The sequence below is a fragment of the Fusarium proliferatum genome (genome assembly GCF_900067095.1).
Source record: "Fusarium proliferatum ET1 genome assembly, contig: FPRO_scaffold001, whole genome shotgun sequence".
Classification (NCBI taxonomy): domain Eukaryota; kingdom Fungi; phylum Ascomycota; class Sordariomycetes; order Hypocreales; family Nectriaceae; genus Fusarium; species Fusarium proliferatum.
Window position 1 is genome coordinate 6,133,119 of NW_022194790.1, and position 17,118 is coordinate 6,150,236.

Consider the following 17,118-nt stretch of genomic DNA (forward strand, 5'->3'; position numbering starts at 1 on the left):
TCGAATCCTGCAACTCCAAGAGTTTCTCCATTCTTTGCCCATTATTCGCATTTCAATTTGTTCACAATGGCACCCAAGACTAAGGACGGTCATATCTGGGAGTCGCACACTGGCTTTCAGAAGGGACTTGAGAGTGACGCTGTTATTTCGCCTCAGCGATCTGTCACTTCAATCAACAAAGTCTACGATGTAATTGTCATTGGAGCTGGATATGCTGGCTTGGCGGCAGCTCGCGACCTCAGTCAATTGAGTATGTAGCAGATAGTCTCTCAAGTGAACCGCCCTGACGTTTTGCAGATCATTCTGTTTTACTGCTAGAAGCACGCGATCGAATTGGCGGCAGGACATATACTGCCAAGAAAGATGGTGAGAAGAACATTACTGTATCTAAAGATTTCACTAACAACTTGAAGGGTTTCTCTACGAGATGGGAGGAACTTGGGTGACTCATCATATGGGTTACTTATTCAGAGAAATGACGCGTTATAACATGGACCGTGATCTCATAACCACGGGAAGTCCAGACATGCATAAAGGGTACTACACTATTGACGTACCAGGTATTAACATAACCAATTTCACATTCACTCCAAGTTACTGACGCGAGAACTTCATAGGAGCCACACCACGCAAGCTCAGCCATGAAGAAGCCGGCGCAATGCAAGCCAAAGCCTGGGACATGTTCGTCAACGTCGACGGCCAATTCGGTCGCACCATCTGCCCTCTCCCCCACGCCCAGCTTGACAACCCCATCGTCGATCGATCTACTGTTGAGAAGTGGGATCAACTATCCTGCCACGACCGCTTCGAAGAGATCAAGCATAAACTTACAGCCGAGGAACAAGGTCTCTTGGTATCTCTACTACTTCACATCTCAGGTGGAAGAATGAAGGAGTCTAGTCTTTGGGATATGGTTCGCTCACATGCTTTACTAATGCACAGCTCTGATAACTTTGCTGATGTGTGGTTGAGATATAAGCTGAGAGATGGCCAGACTGCACTTGCGAAGCGAATGTTTGAAGAAGCTACTGGAGATGGGCTGGAATATGCCTTCTCCACGCAAGTCAAGTCGATCGCACAAGACTCATCTGGTGACGGCCCGGTCACTGTGACGAGTAGCAATGGAAATGCTTTCCGAGCAAAGAAGATCATCAACACCATTCCTCTCAACGTCTTGAAGGATATCGAGTTCTCTCCTCCACTCACACAACGACGACAAGACGCTATCAATATCGGTCATGTGAACCAGATGACCAAGGTTCATGCTGATGTGAGCAACAAGGAACTTGAGAGATGGAATGGAATGAAATTCCCCGGTCTTTTGATGTATGGCTACGGCGATGGCGTGCTGCCAAACGGCGATGTCCACGTTGTTGCTTTTGGTGCAGACGAGCGGGATACCTTCATCCCCGAGAACAGTGCAGCACAGACCATTGAAGCTCTCAACAAAATCCATCCGATGGATGTCAAGAGACTAGTAAGGTGCCCATCCTCAACTGTGAAGGCTTTATTACTGACAATAAGAAGATGCTGCATAATTGGGCTACAGATCCTTATTCAAAGGGAGGTCCTGCCTGGTGGCAGCCAGGTTACATGTCAAAATACCAGGATGAGCTTCAGAGTCGACATGGCAATGTCTTTTTTGCATCAGCTGACTGGGCTCATGGTTGGAGAGCTGCTATCGATGGTGCTTTGGAGCAGGGTTGTCTGAATGCGCAGGTTGCTCATCGCGAGGTCGTTGCTGCTAGAAAGAAGGCTGTTGGTAGTAAGCTATGAAATGGTGGGACTGGGTGATATAGAAGTATGACTCGGAACCGTATATTGTAGTGTAGCAGTAATCTATGATTCTTTTTGAGGAAAGCCTTGGCACAGATTCCGAAAGCCAAATTGAATGACTTGACGTTTATTTACTTGTTTTGTTTGCCGCGCAGTGATTTGTTCGGCATTACAGTATGATTCAAATTATGAGCTCGATAAGTCACTTCTACTTAGGACTAGTAACTAGGAGCTTATAGTGTCGTCCTACGCCAAACACTTCAATTGAATACCAGACTGACACGATTCCAACGCTGAGGAAGATATCCTTAGCCTTTCTACCTGGGAAGAATTTTGAAGCAGTTTTGAAAGTGTCCATAGACCTAACAAAGCCATAGCTAGGGCTTAGACGAGGTACACCCATCCATGTTATCATTTTTTCGGTATTCTGGGAATCTTGGCATAATATTGAAAAGGTCTCATTTGAGGGACAATTAGACTTCTATAACATAATTCTCACATACTTGTTAATATTTGCTTTGAGCGCCTCCTTCTAATGGGCCTAATAAAGTACAGTCTAAACAAGGCCACGCATGCGGCTTGACCTACCTGAAATGGCATCTCCATCGTGAGAAAGCTATGAATAGCTACCAAGTTTTCACCTCTACTCAGGACGGCTCAAACCCAACATTTCGTAGTCGATGGCGGGGCCATCGAAGTAGCGACGAACAGTGAACCAAAGACCAACCAAGATAATCATCATACATCCGAGTACAACACACACGCTACGACAGTCATTAGTAAAATTAGACTCATTTAAATGGCAATTAAACTTACTAATTCATCGACCCTGCAGTCACAGGAATGGCATTAGGGAAGCAAATAAAGATACCGATCGTGGTGACCCAGAGAGGAGTCCAGGCATTGCAGAGATAGCCCCCGATTTTGCCGAGTTTAAAAGGTCTTATTGGAAGCTTGTTCTCTCGTCCATGGATAAGAGTGATAGCTTGAGGGACGGCGTACGAGATGTTCACACCAAGAACTGCAGTGGTGATGATGGAGTTGAAGGCTTGGCTGCTGGCCATGTATAACAGTCCATAGATAATGCAGAACCCAACAGATAGCAGAGTCGTGCGGACGGGGAAGCCGAGAGAGGGTGAGATGTGATTCCAGTAGTTGGAGTATGGGAGTCCACGCTAAATAGCTAGATCAGCATGATTCAAGACATTGAAAGTAAAGAAGATGGAGGCTTACATCTCGTGAAAAGGCCCAAGTCAAGCGGCCACATGTGATCCACTGGCTAGGCATACATGCTTTACACTGTTAGCTGAAGGTTTAAAATCCCGTCAATATTACGAAACGTACTGTAAAAGATGACCACAAGAAGAGACTGGAGTCCAAGTGCAGCTGACTTGCTACCAGTAGCCTGATGAAAGACTTCAAGACTTGGAAGATGCGCAGCCCTGACGGCATCGAGATCCTTGATCACGAACATCATGGCCAAGATGAATGGGACTGAGGTAAGAAGACCAATAATCATCGTGAGGTTCCTTCAAAGCCTTATTAGAGTTCTTTTTCTGGATAGTCTCGAGATTGCAGACTTACATTGCTCGAGGAATGGCTTTGCCTGGGTGGTGCATTTCCTCAGCGACGTGGATCACGGCATCCATGCTAGCGAAGGCGTACATGGCGTTACCGATGCTCATCACCCATGCAACTCCATCTGGCCAGCCACTTGTTCCGTCGAATGTAGTGATGAAGCTGGGGTGGTTATACCCGTCGCTCATGGCGAGGATCGTGATGGTGACGACGACGAAGCCGAGGACGGATATCGCGAGACATGCTTGCGTCCACTTTCCGAGATGCTTTTGTGGGATTGTGAAGATGGGGATGACTGTGGGTGTCAGCACGATGACTTCGGCACGGGGTTCGGGGAAGGCTCACGTGTGATTAGGATGAGGCCTATGTATAGCAAGTATGAATGCCAGTTCTGAGGTTGGTAACCAGGGTTGACAAAGAGGACCATGCCGATGATGCATTGCACGTTGTTTGAGATGCCAGAGCAGGTGATCACCCACCAACCAAGAACACTGATTATTCCCACAGCAAAGGCAGCGAAGCGACGATATCTCTTGGGAGCGAGTATGTACGTAAAGTGATATTGACCTATCATTTCCAAACTTGTTAGTCAATTGCCTCCAATGGAAACAATCAGCTCACCTCCTGAAGACGGAAACGCCGAAGCTTGCTCCGCAAGACCAAGAATTATAAGCCACTGCACCGCGCAAGCGACTATTAGCCCAAACACAGTGGCTTGGGCACCTCCGTAGAGAAGACTCTGTCCGAAACAGCTGGCGTATGAAACCCAAGAGTTGGTGATACTGAAGCCAAGACCAAGCGTTCCCAACAGATCAAACGATCGTCTCATCACGGGGGCGTGGCCCTGAGCGAGGAGGATGTTGTCATCGACTGCATCAGGGCTCTTTGTGAAAGATTCGACATTTTCGACTCTGCCGACATCAACATCATAGTTGTTGGTGGCGTTGATGTCGCACTTGTTGTCGGAGTTCTGGGCTTCTGTGCTCTGAGCCATCGTGAACTGTATAAGGATGAGGGTGATGAGTGATGAGAGTCAGATTGAGTCAGGAGTCAAGGTAATATACTTTTCGCTGTCGACTATTTCCAACGGCCAGGCCGGCTAGCCGGAATCACTACAGCGAAGCAAACCAGCAGCCAATAGAAGTCCAGATACGTATCAACAAGACCTGTATCTCCCCCGCAATCTATCTCCCCGTTAATCAAGATTAGACCCCCAGAACGCGGGGGAAATCATGGAGCCTGTAGAGTTGGGCTATCTCAGCATTGCAGTGCATCACTCGGAGGATGGGCCTTTGCCGATAAGCTTTGCCTCTTGTGAAGAGTTGGCACTGTGTGGGGTAGACCTGTTTTTTCCGTGGGTCATGTCTTAATTCCGTTTTTGGTAATAAGCCCTCACCTTCTCCACGCTTAAAAGATCAGACGTGTTTCTCCAACTTGGACAGGTACCAGCTCCGTATCTACCTCGACAATCAGACAGTATAACTTTCCTCTGAAAGTCTCATATCGTTATCACTTCTTATCTATCAGCATTGTGTCAAAAACTGCTCAAACGTCACGTCACTTCGTCATGGCCAAGCAACAGAAAGATAATGAGATCATCGAAATCGCCAAGGGCCTCAAGGGTACTCCATGGTGCGACGAGTATGAGAAGATGATCTCTGGCATGCTGTAAGTACACTCTACACCTTGATACCTTGCCGGTGCATCACTCTGACCGTGGGGCTAGCTACAACCCCCTGCACCCTGAGCTGTTGGACGGCCGCCACAGAGCGCGCTGTCTGGCGTACAAGTACAACAACATTGATCCCAGCGCTGGCACTCGTGAGGAGATCGACGACAAGCGGGCTCAGATGCTGTCGGAGATGCTCGGAAAGGTCGGCAAGGGGACGTACATCGAGACTCCTTTCATGCCTGATTACGGAAGCAATGTCTCCATCGGCGAGAACTGCTTCATGAACTTTGGGTAAGTCTACATCTCAAAATAAAGAAATCATGGCTAATTCATCCTCAGCTTGACCATTCTAGATACTAGCCTCGTCATCATCGGTGACCGTGTCCAGATGGGTCCCAACGTACACATCTACACCGCAGGCCACGAGACAAGTGTTCTATCCAGGATCAAGTTCGTCGAGTTCGGACATCCCATTCGTATCGAAGACGACTGTTGGATCGGTGGCAACGTAGTTATCCTCCCTGGCGTAACCATTGGCCGAGGCTGCACTGTTGGCGCTGGGGCGGTGGTCACAAAGAGTCTGCCCCCTTACTCAATTGCCCTAGGCGCCCCTGCAAAGGTAGTCAAGACGATACAGAGTGTGGAGGAGGAGTTGGCGGATCCTAGCAACCCTTACCGAAACATGCCTGATCGAGAATAAATAGTCGCTTAGCATTTTGGGTTTAGTACCGGAAATAGAAATGCTGATTGTATGTAACTTGTCATTTTAACTTGAGTATCTGCTGAAATGTGCTTACACTCGTTATAGCTAGTTTATGCATCGCTGTCCCTTCCTTGTGCCTATTTCTCCACCATGACATCTCCATAGCCCCTTTAGTTAGCGATCGCCTCAGCTTGTACTTCAACATGCATTCCCGGATTAACAAGTCCAGCCACAACAACCGAGGTCAAAGTCGGAGTATGTCCCGGATACCGTTCGCGAAAGATACCAAGCAGCGTTGCCTCATCTTCAGCTCGGGTAAAGTAAGCCACCAGCTTGTGAGCTGAAGCAAGGCCCTTAATAACACCCGCATTCTTGAGGGCTGCATCAAGACAGTCAAACACTGCGTTGAACTCGGCTTCTATAGAGCTAGTGACGAGCTGTCCTGTTTTGATGTCTACTCCAACATGGCCTGTCGTTATAACGAGAGAGCCTGATAGTGGGATCGTGGCGGTTGTTGCGAGTGATGCGGAGCGGAGCATTTCTCCTACTGGACCGGGGAGGAATTGATAGCGGGCTGAAGACATGTTGATAATGAAGTATAGTTCGAACGGCTGTGTTGCTAAGGATTGACCCTTGAAGCTGGTTATTTGCACTTGGCTTGGTGATTGCTAGAGTTACACTATAGAGAAATGCCTTTTGTCATCAAGAACTAGCTGGGTCCCCGTTTTATCTCCAGATAAACTTACACGGCTTGTTGACTGCATGTAAATGGTGTTTAGTCTCTGTAGCTTATCGCGCATGTAGCCTAACTTTATTCCTAATTGGGTAATAACCTCAACTCCATTCTTGGTGCTTGATCCCCGCACTTGTTCCTGTCAGTGACTCTGTTCTCCGTTGCATACTATTGACGAGACTGGTAATTGTGCTGCTTCTATATTGGGGTATCTCTTAATCAGCACGAAGTACTAGATCGGCAAAGCTGTTCTTATAGCCTGAAGAGAGTCGAGCGCTACAGACCAAGTAGCAAGCAGTCAAGCACCCGTCCCGATACCGTCCGAATCAGACTATTCCAGATTTATACACCCTCAACCATGCCTGTATTACCACAGGATACTCAATCCAGGCTTCGTGGTATTATCGACGAGTACACGACTGGGGGCACCGAGTGCAAGATTCCAGGCCTCGTCTACACCGCGTTCAGAAATGATGGCGAACCAATATTTCAGCATTATTCTGGCTTGAGGGCAGTCACCTCAGAAAGCCCCATGTCAGAAGAGACTATTTTCTTCATGGCATCCTTCACAAAACTGGCAACATCAGTCGCGTGCATGCAACTCGTAGAACAAGGGAAGTTGCGCTTAGATGATGCAGATCAAGTTGAAGCCATCTGCCCTGAACTGCGGGACGTCAAGGTGTTGACTCGGAATAAGGACGGGAAATTTGAGCTTGTTGAGAAAGTTAGAAGGATTACGCTTCGAATGCTTCTCACGCACACAGGTACGACCTAAATCTCTCCGTAACTATATATGAGAACTGACGATTGGCCAGCTGGCTTCGGATATGCCTTTGAGGATGAGAAGCTGGCCGAGTTTAGTCGCCCCATTGGCTTTGATGACTTCTCGGGAGAAGCAATTGACACAGCAAACCGACCTCTAGTGAACCAGCCTGGCGAGACGTTTCAATACGGAGTCTCACTGGACTGGGTCGGCGTGATAATTGAACGCACGTACAACAAGTCACTTGAGGAAGTCTTCAAAGAGAAGATCTTCCAGCCGTTGGGAATGGACCACGTCACTTTCCATCCTTCACAAGAGGACAAGAGAAATCTTGCGTATATGCATCGCAGGAGCCCAGGTGGCAAGTTGAGTACCACAGATCACTTTTATCGACGTCCACTTGTTGCTCAGGATGGCGAGAAGGTTCCTTGTGCAGGTGGTCATGGCTGCTTTGGAAGACCAACAGAGTTTGGACGTAAGTTCAGATACCACTCATCCTGCTCGTTGTCTCGCTCATTGTATTACAGGAATCATTTCACTACTGTTGAACAACGGCATGGATGCAAAATCAGGAGTCAGGCTACTCAAAGCTGAGACAGTCAATGGTAAGTTCATCTCTGGTAGATGCTCTATCCAGCTTGCACTGACATATTTCCTTAGACATGTTCACTGATCAAATCCCCGATAGACCACGCTTCAGCAACCTCAGCGTCCCCGTGGCCAAGCCAGAACTGGCAAATCCAACCCCCTTGACTCCAATGCCAGATGATCACACTGAAGGCTGGGGCTTATCATTTTCTATCAATCACTTCCCAGAGTCAACTGGTCGTGCAGCTGGGTCGGCATCTTGGGAAGGGTTGGCTAATCTCTTCTGGTTCGCTGATCGCAAGAATAATATCGGCGGTATTATTGCCAGCCAGATTCTTCCATATGGCGGTAAGTCAACCAGGTGAATTGAAGGGGTTCTTTGCTGACTCAAAGTCCAAGACGCCATGGTGCTGGAGTGCTCGGAACGGGTAGAGACGGAAATATACAAGGCGTTGCAAGCCTAGATAAATCAGGTCCCTTTTGTAAAGATGCTTTGCTCTGTTGATAGAGACCTCTGGTTTCAAGATCACATCATAAGTATGTTCTCTTCGCTTGATCAACCTGTCTGTACGATTGGAGATACAATTCGGGCATACTAAGTCACATCCCATTATTAAGGGTACTCAATGAAAGTGAAACCTCATATCTCCGAGCATTGTTAAACCTCGCGTCCTGCACAGCCTCGTGGAATGTTGAATTCACTGTTTTTAAAGGGTAATCTATCTTGGCTGGAGCCTGCTGGCCCCACACCCGCGGTTGCCGGCAAGACCCGCGCCAATAACCAACGACGCATAAACGCCCTCTAAGGTAGCCCAGTCTAACATTCCTGACATTGCTGCTTGCTTATTGGACATAACCTTATAGTCAGCGTGGCGAATGCGGCATTAAATAAGCGACGGCATGCCCTCGTTACCAAGCTCATTTCCGCCCCTCTGTCAATAGTACTTACTTGTTCGAGTAAGACACAGCGATAATGGCAGATGGGCTCAGTGTTGCTTCTGGGGTATTGGCTCTGGTGACGTTCGCCTTTCAGTCGAGCACTGTTCTTTACAAGACTGTCCGCAGTTACAAAACCCAGGACGCCAACGCGCGCGCACTCAAAAATGAGCTGAATGATCTCACTGGAGTGCTGCACTCGCTCCTCGAGACGGTTACAAATTACCCTGACCTCAATTTCGACTGTCTTGAATTACCCCTGCTACGCTGTGGAAAGACTTGCGAGGAGTATGGCAAGCTTATTGCTCGGTGCACAAAACATTCTAATGGGACCCGGCCAAGTTTCCGGGACTGGATTGGCCAGCAGTATCTGAAGGGTGACATCACAGACTTTAGAGACATGCTTGCGGGATATAAGTCCACTATTAATATAGCATTGGCCAATGCAAATATGTGCGGTTTCTCAATCAAGGTCAACGCATGGAATCAACTAACAGCTTTACTCCTATAGAACTATCACGGCTGTTACACGCAATGTCATCGACGAATACAAGGACATGATAGATGATACAACCGCCGACCTCCAAAAGCACATGCAGCGGCTCGATGAGAGAGCACGTAGCCTGGCTGTCCCTCCGGCTGAAAACGTCGAGTCTGACAGCACTGACTGGCTTGCTCTGTTCGAAGAGAAAGAAAGTACACGAAAGGGGCTCCAGATCTGCACTGAGCTATCTTTGCACATCGAGGCACTCGAATCAACATCCAGCGAGAACCCACAGTTCTCCGAACAGCCTTCAGCAGATAAATATATCAAAAGTAGTCTCAGTTCTGCCAAGAGTTCCATTAGTATGTTGGAATCGCGTCTCAGAAGCCACGGAAGCGAAATCGATAAGAGGATGGATGCCATGAAGCTGAAAACGGACCTCTCTGAAGATGACATCAACGAACTGGCACAGCTACGAGAGACCAAGGAAAGCATCCATCAATGCATGAACGTGGTTGCTCATGCCGGCGAGGATTTGGCCAAGGAGCGAGCTAACGTCTTTGAAGACATCACAATGGCTGACAATGCGTACGGTATCACAGTTTCAACCGTGAAGGATCTGGTGTTCGCAAGGCGAGTCAATGTGCAAGGCCAGGCGCGTTATGTCGGTGGGCAAATAGACGAGGCAAGCTATAACGCAACCATCACCGCACTCACCGACTTGGACCGAGGAAGCGTACACTATGGAGGGCGGGATATTTCATCGGTGTCTTCGAAAGACGAAGTGGCCAACAAGGCCATGATATCCCGAGCCTTTCTTGACCGTCATGGTCCTGGCGTTAAACTTGAACCGTCTGGTGTGTCTGCCAAGCCTTCTGGGTCAACTCCATGAGGGTCGCAGTAACCACGAAAGCTTGGTTTCTGTCGAGAGCAGTAGTAGTTTGAGATCAAATTACAAGAGATTTACGAAGTAATAGGTCATAGATATCATATTTGTATATATTTCTTTTGCCTAGGTCCTGTCTCACTATTATACAGGGACTATCTGTAGGTTCAACTCTGCTCTCTTGAAAGATGAGATTACTCGGAGGACATGGCAGAGGCGTTGCTTGAATCTCGTCCTGTGCTAATCCCAGATCAGGTAAGAAGCCATTGGGCGGGGTTTCGGTAAGTGCCGCCATTTCTGAGCCTACTAGCCTCAGTTGGAAATTGGCTATTACCTCAAACAGCACTTGGAGAACGACGCAGGCGCGCTTTTCTCCTTTCACTCTTTACGCATATTACAAAGCCAAGGCGGATGAACAATCCGTAAATCTGGAAGTCATATCATAGCCCAACGCAGAAACAATATGGCACCTCAGTCCGAGGAGCGTGACGCTCAGTTCAACGCCCTCATTAATGTCCTACACAGTGTCAAAAGCGACGTTTTCAATCCCTTCACCATCACTCGAACATACTATGAGTCCGCGGGAGTTCAAATCGGTGTCGATATTTTGATACCTCGCCGCCTCAAAAGCCAGAACCCACCAGTCATAGTCAGGATTCACGGCGGCTTTTTGGTATGCAAGCTTCATTTTGGCATTGAACATTGAACCGACTTCTTTATTAGATAACTGGCTCCAGTTTGTTTCCTGCTTGGTTCTCCAAATGGGTCCTTGACTTTGCAGAGGAGCAAGATGCCGTTATCATCAGTCCAAACTATAGACTTCTTCCTGAGGTGAAGGGCCGGGATATCATTCATGACATGGGCAACTTCTGGAATTGGCTGCATTCTGGAGGACCTTCCCGTCATCTTGCAGCGATTGGGCAACACAAGCTTCAACTGAACCTTGTCAGGACCCTTCTTGTAGGCGAAAGTGCTGGTAAGCTCAGTTTATCAAACTCCATTGTTATCATTCGCTAACGTTCTGGACTTGTCGAAGGCGGTTACCTGGCTCTGCAATCTGTTCTATCAGGTTTTGTCAGGCCCAAGGCAATTATCGCCCTTTATCCAATGGTCGACATGAAAGCGGCTCACTTCACCGAGTGTTACGACAAGTCAATCGTTGGTGTGCCAAACTATCCTAACGAAGATGTTGACAAGTTCCTTTCCGTCAACGTTGTGAAGCCCGCAATCACGGAAGCGGATCCACCTGTAAGACTTGACTCGGCGATGGCGGTTGTTCACAATGGACGCTATCTGGAACTTCTCGGTGAGGATCCTGACTTGTTCGTCCTTGAGCGAATCAAGAAGGCGGCCTTGACCTCCTCAAATTATGAAAAGTCTTTGTTTCCGCCACTATTTCTACTTCACGGCGAGGGGGATACAGCAGTCCCTGTCGATGGTACACGGAAGCTAGTAGATTACCTGCAACGGTTTGACCCAAATACACAGATTCACTTAGCTATCAGACCTGGAGACCATGGGTTTGACTTTAAGGCTACCATCGATGAGCCTTGGTTGAGGGAAGGGTTAGATTTTGTCGTCGGTTCATGGCTAGATAGCAAGAGTCTTATATAGACAACAATGACCCAAATAGCTGTTCTCGTTTCTATCTGAGGCATGACATAAGGAGACTGTAGATGCACCTTGAGAATGAGAGTGCAATTGTTAGCAAACGTGGCCCAGAATATATGGCATCATCTTCTATTGGATTATTACAAGTTATAAAGACAGTGGGTTGAGAGCAATACTCTAATCATGACCCTTCCAAGAAACAAATTTTAACCACAATCCCTTCCTTCATTCCATTCTGTCCCATTAACCGCTCTTATGCACAACACCAATAATCTTCTCAACGACAGAAGGATCCGAAAGCGTAGTGATATCCCCCAGCTGATCCTGCTCACCCATAACAACCTTCCTCAAAACACGACGCATGATCTTTCCTGACCTAGTCTTGGGCAGATCAACCACCATGAAGATCTTCTTAGGCGCAGCAAAGGGACCGATGTTGTTGCGGACTTGCAGTCTCAGCTCGGCGTGGACTTCTTCCTCTGAGGTTCGGAATGCTTCTTTGAGGCAGACGAAGGCGATGACCGATTGGCCTGTTACTTCGTCGGAGACGCCTACGACGGCGGATTCAGCGACCGCGGCGTGCTCGACCATTGCAGCTTCGATTTCGGCGGTTGAGAGGCGGTGGCCGCTGACGTTGATTACGTCGTCGACACGGCCGCGGATCCAGTAGAAGCCATCTTGGTCGCGGGCAGCTCCATCGCCAGTGAACTACAGAATGATCAGTATTTACTCAGCTAAATCAGATCGGTAAAGTACTCACGTAGTATCCGGGATACACCTTGAGATATGTCTCCTCGAATCGCTGGTGGTCGCCATAGACAGTTCTAGCCATGCTAGGCCATGAGGTCTTGAAAGCAAGAACACCTTCGACTCCGTTGCCGTGGATCTCAGCGCCAGAAACAGGGTCGATCAAGACTGTGTCGATGCCGAAGAATGGAAGACAAGCGGATCCAGGCTTGGTGGGTGTGACACCAGCGAGAGGGGTGACGGCGTGAGAGCCAGTCTCAGTTTGCCAGTATGTCTACTCGAGTTAGTCACCTCTATCGACGGTTATCTGAGGTCAACTTACATCAACGATGTGACATTCTCCCTTTCCAATAACATCGTAGTACCACTTCCAAATCTCAGGAGCAATAGGCTCACCAACTGAACCGAGAACTCGCAGACTGCTGGTGTCATGGTTAACAGGGTCGGATCCAGCTCTCTTCAGCAAGCGAAGGGCAGTAGGAGCGACATAGAAGTGGGTGATTTGGTGGTTCGCAATGATGTCCCAGAAACGGGAAGCATCAGGGAATGTCGGTGTTCCCTCAAAGACAACTGTAGAGACACCCAACAGGAGCGGAGCGTAGACAACGTAGGTGTGACCAGTGATCCAGCCAACGTCGCCGGCGCAGAAGTATCGATCGTTCTCGTGGATGTCAAACACATACTTTCCCGTTGCAGCAGCTCCAACCAGGAAGCCACCAGTAGTATGCAAAATACCCTTTGGCTTACCCGTTGAACCAGAGGTATACAGCAAAAACAGAGGATCCTCAGCGTCCATGGCCTCAGGAGGGATGTAGCTAGGCCACTTGGCAGTCTGTTCATGCCACCAATGATCCCGTCCCTCAGTCCACGAAACCTTAGCACCAGTTCTCTTGAAAACAAGTGTCTGAACACCCTCAAGCGGGCTCAGCGCTTCATCGACAATCTTCTTGATGCCGATTGTTCGACCGCCTCGCTGACTCTCATCAGCAGTGATGACGACCTTGCTCTTGGCGTTGACGACGCGATCTCGTAGCGAACCAGCTGAAAATCCAGCGAAGACAACAGAGTGAACAGCACCGATACGGGTGCAAGCAAGGATGGCGACGAGAGCTTCAGGGATCATGGGCATGTAGATAGCAACCGTATCGCCCTTTCGAACGCCAAGGTCCTTGAGAGCCCAGGAGACCTTGCTGACTTGCTTGAGCAGCTCGCCATATGTGATAGAGCGACCGCCATTTCCATCGTCAGTCTCATGGATGATAGCAACCCTGTTAGGATCCTTGAGCGCATGGCGGTCAACGCAGTTAAACGAAGCATTCAGCTTTCCGCCGAGGAACCAAGCTGGGTTGCCCTCGACTAGCGAGCCGCTCTTGACGGTGTGAAAGTCGTGATCCCATGTAAGGAGCTCACGAGCCAAGTTTCCCCAGAAAGCTTCAGGCTCCCTGATGGAGAGCTGATGCATCTGCTGGTACTCATCCAAGCCTAGGTACTGTAAGCACGGCAAATATTTCCAGATTGGGATATAACTCACTGCCAATGTGAGGCTTGCTGGGGTGTCCTGAAGACGAGTTGTTAGTACGCAGCTATTTTACAGCATGGGTTCACGCACGTGCGAGCATCTTGTCGGGAAGATCTAACTCAATCTTAGTACAATCTCAAAACGTCAGCAAAACTGTGTGAATACGTACACCATTCTTCGCCGTCACCATTGGTGACTGGTTGTGTCGATATGGGTTGACGCATGATGTAATCGTATGATATACTTTTTTTCGTTATGCAATGAGTTGGGGGGTTGCTGGGAGCGCGTAGTGCGAAGCTTGGAATTTTATCGATATCGTGAAAAGTCGAGGTGACTGAAAGGGGAAAAGGGGTGAGCGGAGGTATTAGGTCAGCAGGATCCACGCACCCTTGTCAGTGTTGATTATGGTGATATGACGCAGTGGGCGGCAGTGGAAATCCTTGCCTTGTGATTGAATCACTGCCAGTCAGAGCACAATTTCGCCGATCCAAGCCGCGGTTCATATTATGTACTGACTCAGTGACTCAGCCTGGCTCAAAAACTCGGCCAAGTATGGAGTCTCCCGATTACTGTATCTGATGATAAACTTAAGCTTAATCCCCTCTGTCGCCTGCTCTCAATCACTTGACCACCGATCTTGGGTACTCAACACTGAATAAGGGAATAAACTTAGATCAATTCTGCCGTAAGATTCTGCCACCGCCTACTATAACCAGTGTCAGCACAACAGGGGAGACCGCGGTATCGGGCGGCGTAATCTTGGCGATCATTCCACTTATTACCGCAAGCGGAAATAGTGGTCTTTTTTTGCCGTCGTAATCCCCAAGACGAGTGATTCCTTGTCATTCATGCTTGCACCGCCAGTCTGGTCTGGTCTGGCAGTTCTTCGCCTTTACTACCCTACGAGGCAACATCACCACGTGGAGCGAGTGAGGGACACGTATTTGGACCCTGCCAAGACGATGCGAAGCTTGTGATGGCTGTGTCGTATTGAGCCTGAATATCTGATGTGACATCCCAGTCTAGGGTATCTCATTTCTCTCGTGATTCAGAGGCTTGTGCTTTTTCGTTTTGTTGAGATTCCCCAACACGACAAAAAAAAAAGTGAGGTCCACCGTAAAAAAAAATCAAGCGCTATAGGGTTGGCCGAAGCAGTTGATAACGCCAGGTCATATGATCAACCTCACGACTTGATCTGGCCACGACCATCGGCTACTTTGATGATAAGAACACGCAAGCCAAGACTGTCACAGATCCCGAGGTTAAGCTTGTGAATTGCGCCAGAGCTTGCACATGTCAAACCCGTCGCGTCATGATGTGATCTAATTCTGCCACGGTTGAATTGCATGAAGGAAAAACATGCAGCTTATGGCAATACCAATTAAATTTTCAGGATAAGCTTTAATATCCATCAGAGCGAATGTGAAACTGCAACTGTCAAGTTCTCAACCAGTTGCATGCGCCCTTCTGCGATGAGAGGCTATGTGAGAAGCTGTTGACATGCGACATGATACCTATTCAGGCTTCCTTGCATACACAACGCGCTGGCGGTAGAAAGGATGAAACTTCCCCGATCGAATCTCGCGTCGCAATTGAGCGCAGTACACAGAAACCTCTTCCTTAGTCCAGCCAAGAACCATATTAGCCATATAGAGAACATAGCCCTCGTAGTCCTGTTCAAGCGCAGCCTGAGCAAACTGTCCAATCTGCTTGAGTCGAGGGTCCTGAGGCCAGCCTCCGATAGGTGCCTAAAACGATCCAAGTCAGTCACTAATACGAAGAAAAGAGTGATGCAACATACCTTGAAATCCCAAACTTTCACATCAACAAAGCCTGCTTCCTCCATCCCCTTTTGCTGCAGGTCTTTATCGAGGATCTCAAAAGTGCGGTTTAGCTTTTTCCCGCCCTCGATAAAGAACTTGCCCCATTCGTTGATAGCACAGGTTTCGGTTACAGTGCCATCGTCACTTTCCATTCGAGGGGAGGCCTCGTAGCTCTCAACCCAACCGCCGGGCTTGCAAACGCGGAAAGCCTCTTTGAACAGGGCGGACCAGTCGCTTATACTTCCGTACATATAGCGCATGTGTACGTAATCGAATGAATTGGGGTCGTAAGTCCACTCTTGGGTACAGTCTTCGATTTCGCTACTTGCGTCAGTCTCTGTTTGTAGAGGCAGGTCTTGTAGGTTTCGTACAACTTCAGGTTCGGTGGGACCCAGTCAGGTTGGATGGGAGAGATATCTGTCCCGACCACTTCGGCATTGGGATACTCGTCGGCGAAATCGCTATTTCAGAGTCAGTAAAGAGAAAAGGCCTACGTATGCTAAGATATCTCACATGGCCCAAATGCCTGTTGCCTCAGTTAGACTCATGCAGTCAGGGAGGGTCTCAATAACCTACCAGTCCCGGTTCCAATATCTAGAACTTTCTACGATCTCTGTGAGTAATTTCTCGTAAATATCCAAAGGTAGTGTACGAACCTGGATGTCATCCTTCAGAGGAGCCAGATGGAGCTTTCCCTCGAGCGACAGAGACAGGAGGTGGTGACTGTTAGCTGTTAGCTTGAGGTCGTACACATATCTCTGGCAACACGTGGCTCACTTGATATCCATAGACTCGTTATGGTGCTCGTCGTTTGGTGTCCTGGTATACATCAGTCGAGAGCTCACTCTTAAGAGAGCTTCCATACCAATACTCGGCATTTCCTCGCTCAGAGTGATACGTTCTCCCATGGATAGTGCGATAGTGAAGAATGCTCGAAGAAATTGACTCGGTTGAGCTAGCAACATCATCTCCGACCGCTGAATCAGCGTCGTCATCTCCTAGCGCATCCTACCTAATGTCAATAACCGAGTCCAACAGAATGTGATTCCACATACTTCCTCGTTCAAGGTGGCCCAATGGTTAGGGTTATGGAAATCCTCAGCTGGCTGGGCGGGGTTCTCTGCAGTGGGTGGCTCAGTGGAAGTCTCCTCCGCAGGTGCAGGGGTTGCCTCAGCTGGAGGTGATGAAGCAGCGGCCGCCTTTGGCGAGGTCGATTCAATTGAAGCCTCTGCCATCTTCTGCGTATACCTTGATGATTCTGAGGCAATTCTGAAGGTTGGATGTAATTGAAGACACGAC

At 48.6% G+C, this 17,118-nt stretch overlaps 9 protein-coding genes across 9 annotated transcripts; 5 read left to right on the plus strand and 4 right to left on the minus strand.

Moving 5' to 3' along the window:
• Nucleotides 1-66: 66 nt before the first annotated feature.
• FPRO_00086 (putative monoamine oxidase N) lies at nt 67-1,776 on the plus strand (the record flags this gene model as incomplete). Its single annotated transcript, XM_031225782.1, has 5 exons — nt 67-250; nt 298-366; nt 414-560; nt 618-1,477; nt 1,528-1,776. The coding sequence occupies 5 exons, from the start codon at nt 67-69 to the stop codon at nt 1,774-1,776; spliced, it is 1,509 nt and encodes a 502-aa protein (XP_031076384.1).
• Nucleotides 1,777-2,419: 643 nt separating this feature from the next.
• On the minus strand, nt 2,420-4,348 carry FPRO_00085 (uncharacterized protein; the record flags this gene model as incomplete). The annotated part of the gene is made up of 7 exons (XM_031225783.1): nt 2,420-2,540; nt 2,593-2,951; nt 3,010-3,068; nt 3,121-3,305; nt 3,361-3,649; nt 3,700-3,921; nt 3,976-4,348. 7 exons carry the CDS (start codon nt 4,346-4,348, stop codon nt 2,420-2,422), a joined length of 1,608 nt encoding a protein of 535 aa, XP_031076385.1.
• Nucleotides 4,349-4,921: 573 nt separating this feature from the next.
• FPRO_00084 (uncharacterized protein) lies at nt 4,922-5,726 on the plus strand (the record flags this gene model as incomplete). The annotated part of the gene is made up of 3 exons (XM_031225785.1): nt 4,922-5,022; nt 5,081-5,317; nt 5,366-5,726. The coding sequence occupies 3 exons, from the start codon at nt 4,922-4,924 to the stop codon at nt 5,724-5,726; spliced, it is 699 nt and encodes a 232-aa protein (XP_031076386.1).
• A 173-nt stretch (nt 5,727-5,899) lies between these two features.
• FPRO_00083 (uncharacterized protein) lies at nt 5,900-6,313 on the minus strand (the record flags this gene model as incomplete). Its single annotated transcript, XM_031225786.1, has 1 exon — nt 5,900-6,313. One exon carries the CDS (start codon nt 6,311-6,313, stop codon nt 5,900-5,902), a length of 414 nt encoding a protein of 137 aa, XP_031076387.1.
• Nucleotides 6,314-6,820: 507 nt separating this feature from the next.
• On the plus strand, nt 6,821-8,277 carry FPRO_00082 (uncharacterized protein; the record flags this gene model as incomplete). Its single annotated transcript, XM_031225787.1, has 5 exons — nt 6,821-7,226; nt 7,278-7,700; nt 7,753-7,830; nt 7,886-8,161; nt 8,213-8,277. The coding sequence occupies 5 exons, from the start codon at nt 6,821-6,823 to the stop codon at nt 8,275-8,277; spliced, it is 1,248 nt and encodes a 415-aa protein (XP_031076388.1).
• A 509-nt stretch (nt 8,278-8,786) lies between these two features.
• Nucleotides 8,787-10,125, plus strand: FPRO_00081 (uncharacterized protein; the record flags this gene model as incomplete). The annotated part of the gene is made up of 2 exons (XM_031225788.1): nt 8,787-9,202; nt 9,261-10,125. 2 exons carry the CDS (start codon nt 8,787-8,789, stop codon nt 10,123-10,125), a joined length of 1,281 nt encoding a protein of 426 aa, XP_031076389.1.
• Nucleotides 10,126-10,582: 457 nt separating this feature from the next.
• FPRO_00080 (uncharacterized protein) lies at nt 10,583-11,733 on the plus strand (the record flags this gene model as incomplete). Its single annotated transcript, XM_031225789.1, has 3 exons — nt 10,583-10,792; nt 10,843-11,095; nt 11,156-11,733. 3 exons carry the CDS (start codon nt 10,583-10,585, stop codon nt 11,731-11,733), a joined length of 1,041 nt encoding a protein of 346 aa, XP_031076390.1.
• Nucleotides 11,734-11,973: 240 nt separating this feature from the next.
• Nucleotides 11,974-14,220, minus strand: FPRO_00079 (putative acetyl-CoA synthetase; the record flags this gene model as incomplete). Its single annotated transcript, XM_031225790.1, has 6 exons — nt 11,974-12,438; nt 12,491-12,751; nt 12,800-13,959; nt 14,009-14,035; nt 14,087-14,110; nt 14,166-14,220. The coding sequence occupies 6 exons, from the start codon at nt 14,218-14,220 to the stop codon at nt 11,974-11,976; spliced, it is 1,992 nt and encodes a 663-aa protein (XP_031076391.1).
• Nucleotides 14,221-15,510: 1,290 nt separating this feature from the next.
• FPRO_00078 (uncharacterized protein) lies at nt 15,511-17,054 on the minus strand (the record flags this gene model as incomplete). Its single annotated transcript, XM_031225791.1, has 9 exons — nt 15,511-15,744; nt 15,798-16,140; nt 16,191-16,280; nt 16,333-16,345; nt 16,396-16,423; nt 16,476-16,542; nt 16,597-16,638; nt 16,685-16,827; nt 16,875-17,054. 9 exons carry the CDS (start codon nt 17,052-17,054, stop codon nt 15,511-15,513), a joined length of 1,140 nt encoding a protein of 379 aa, XP_031076392.1.
• Nucleotides 17,055-17,118: the final 64 nt, after the last annotated feature.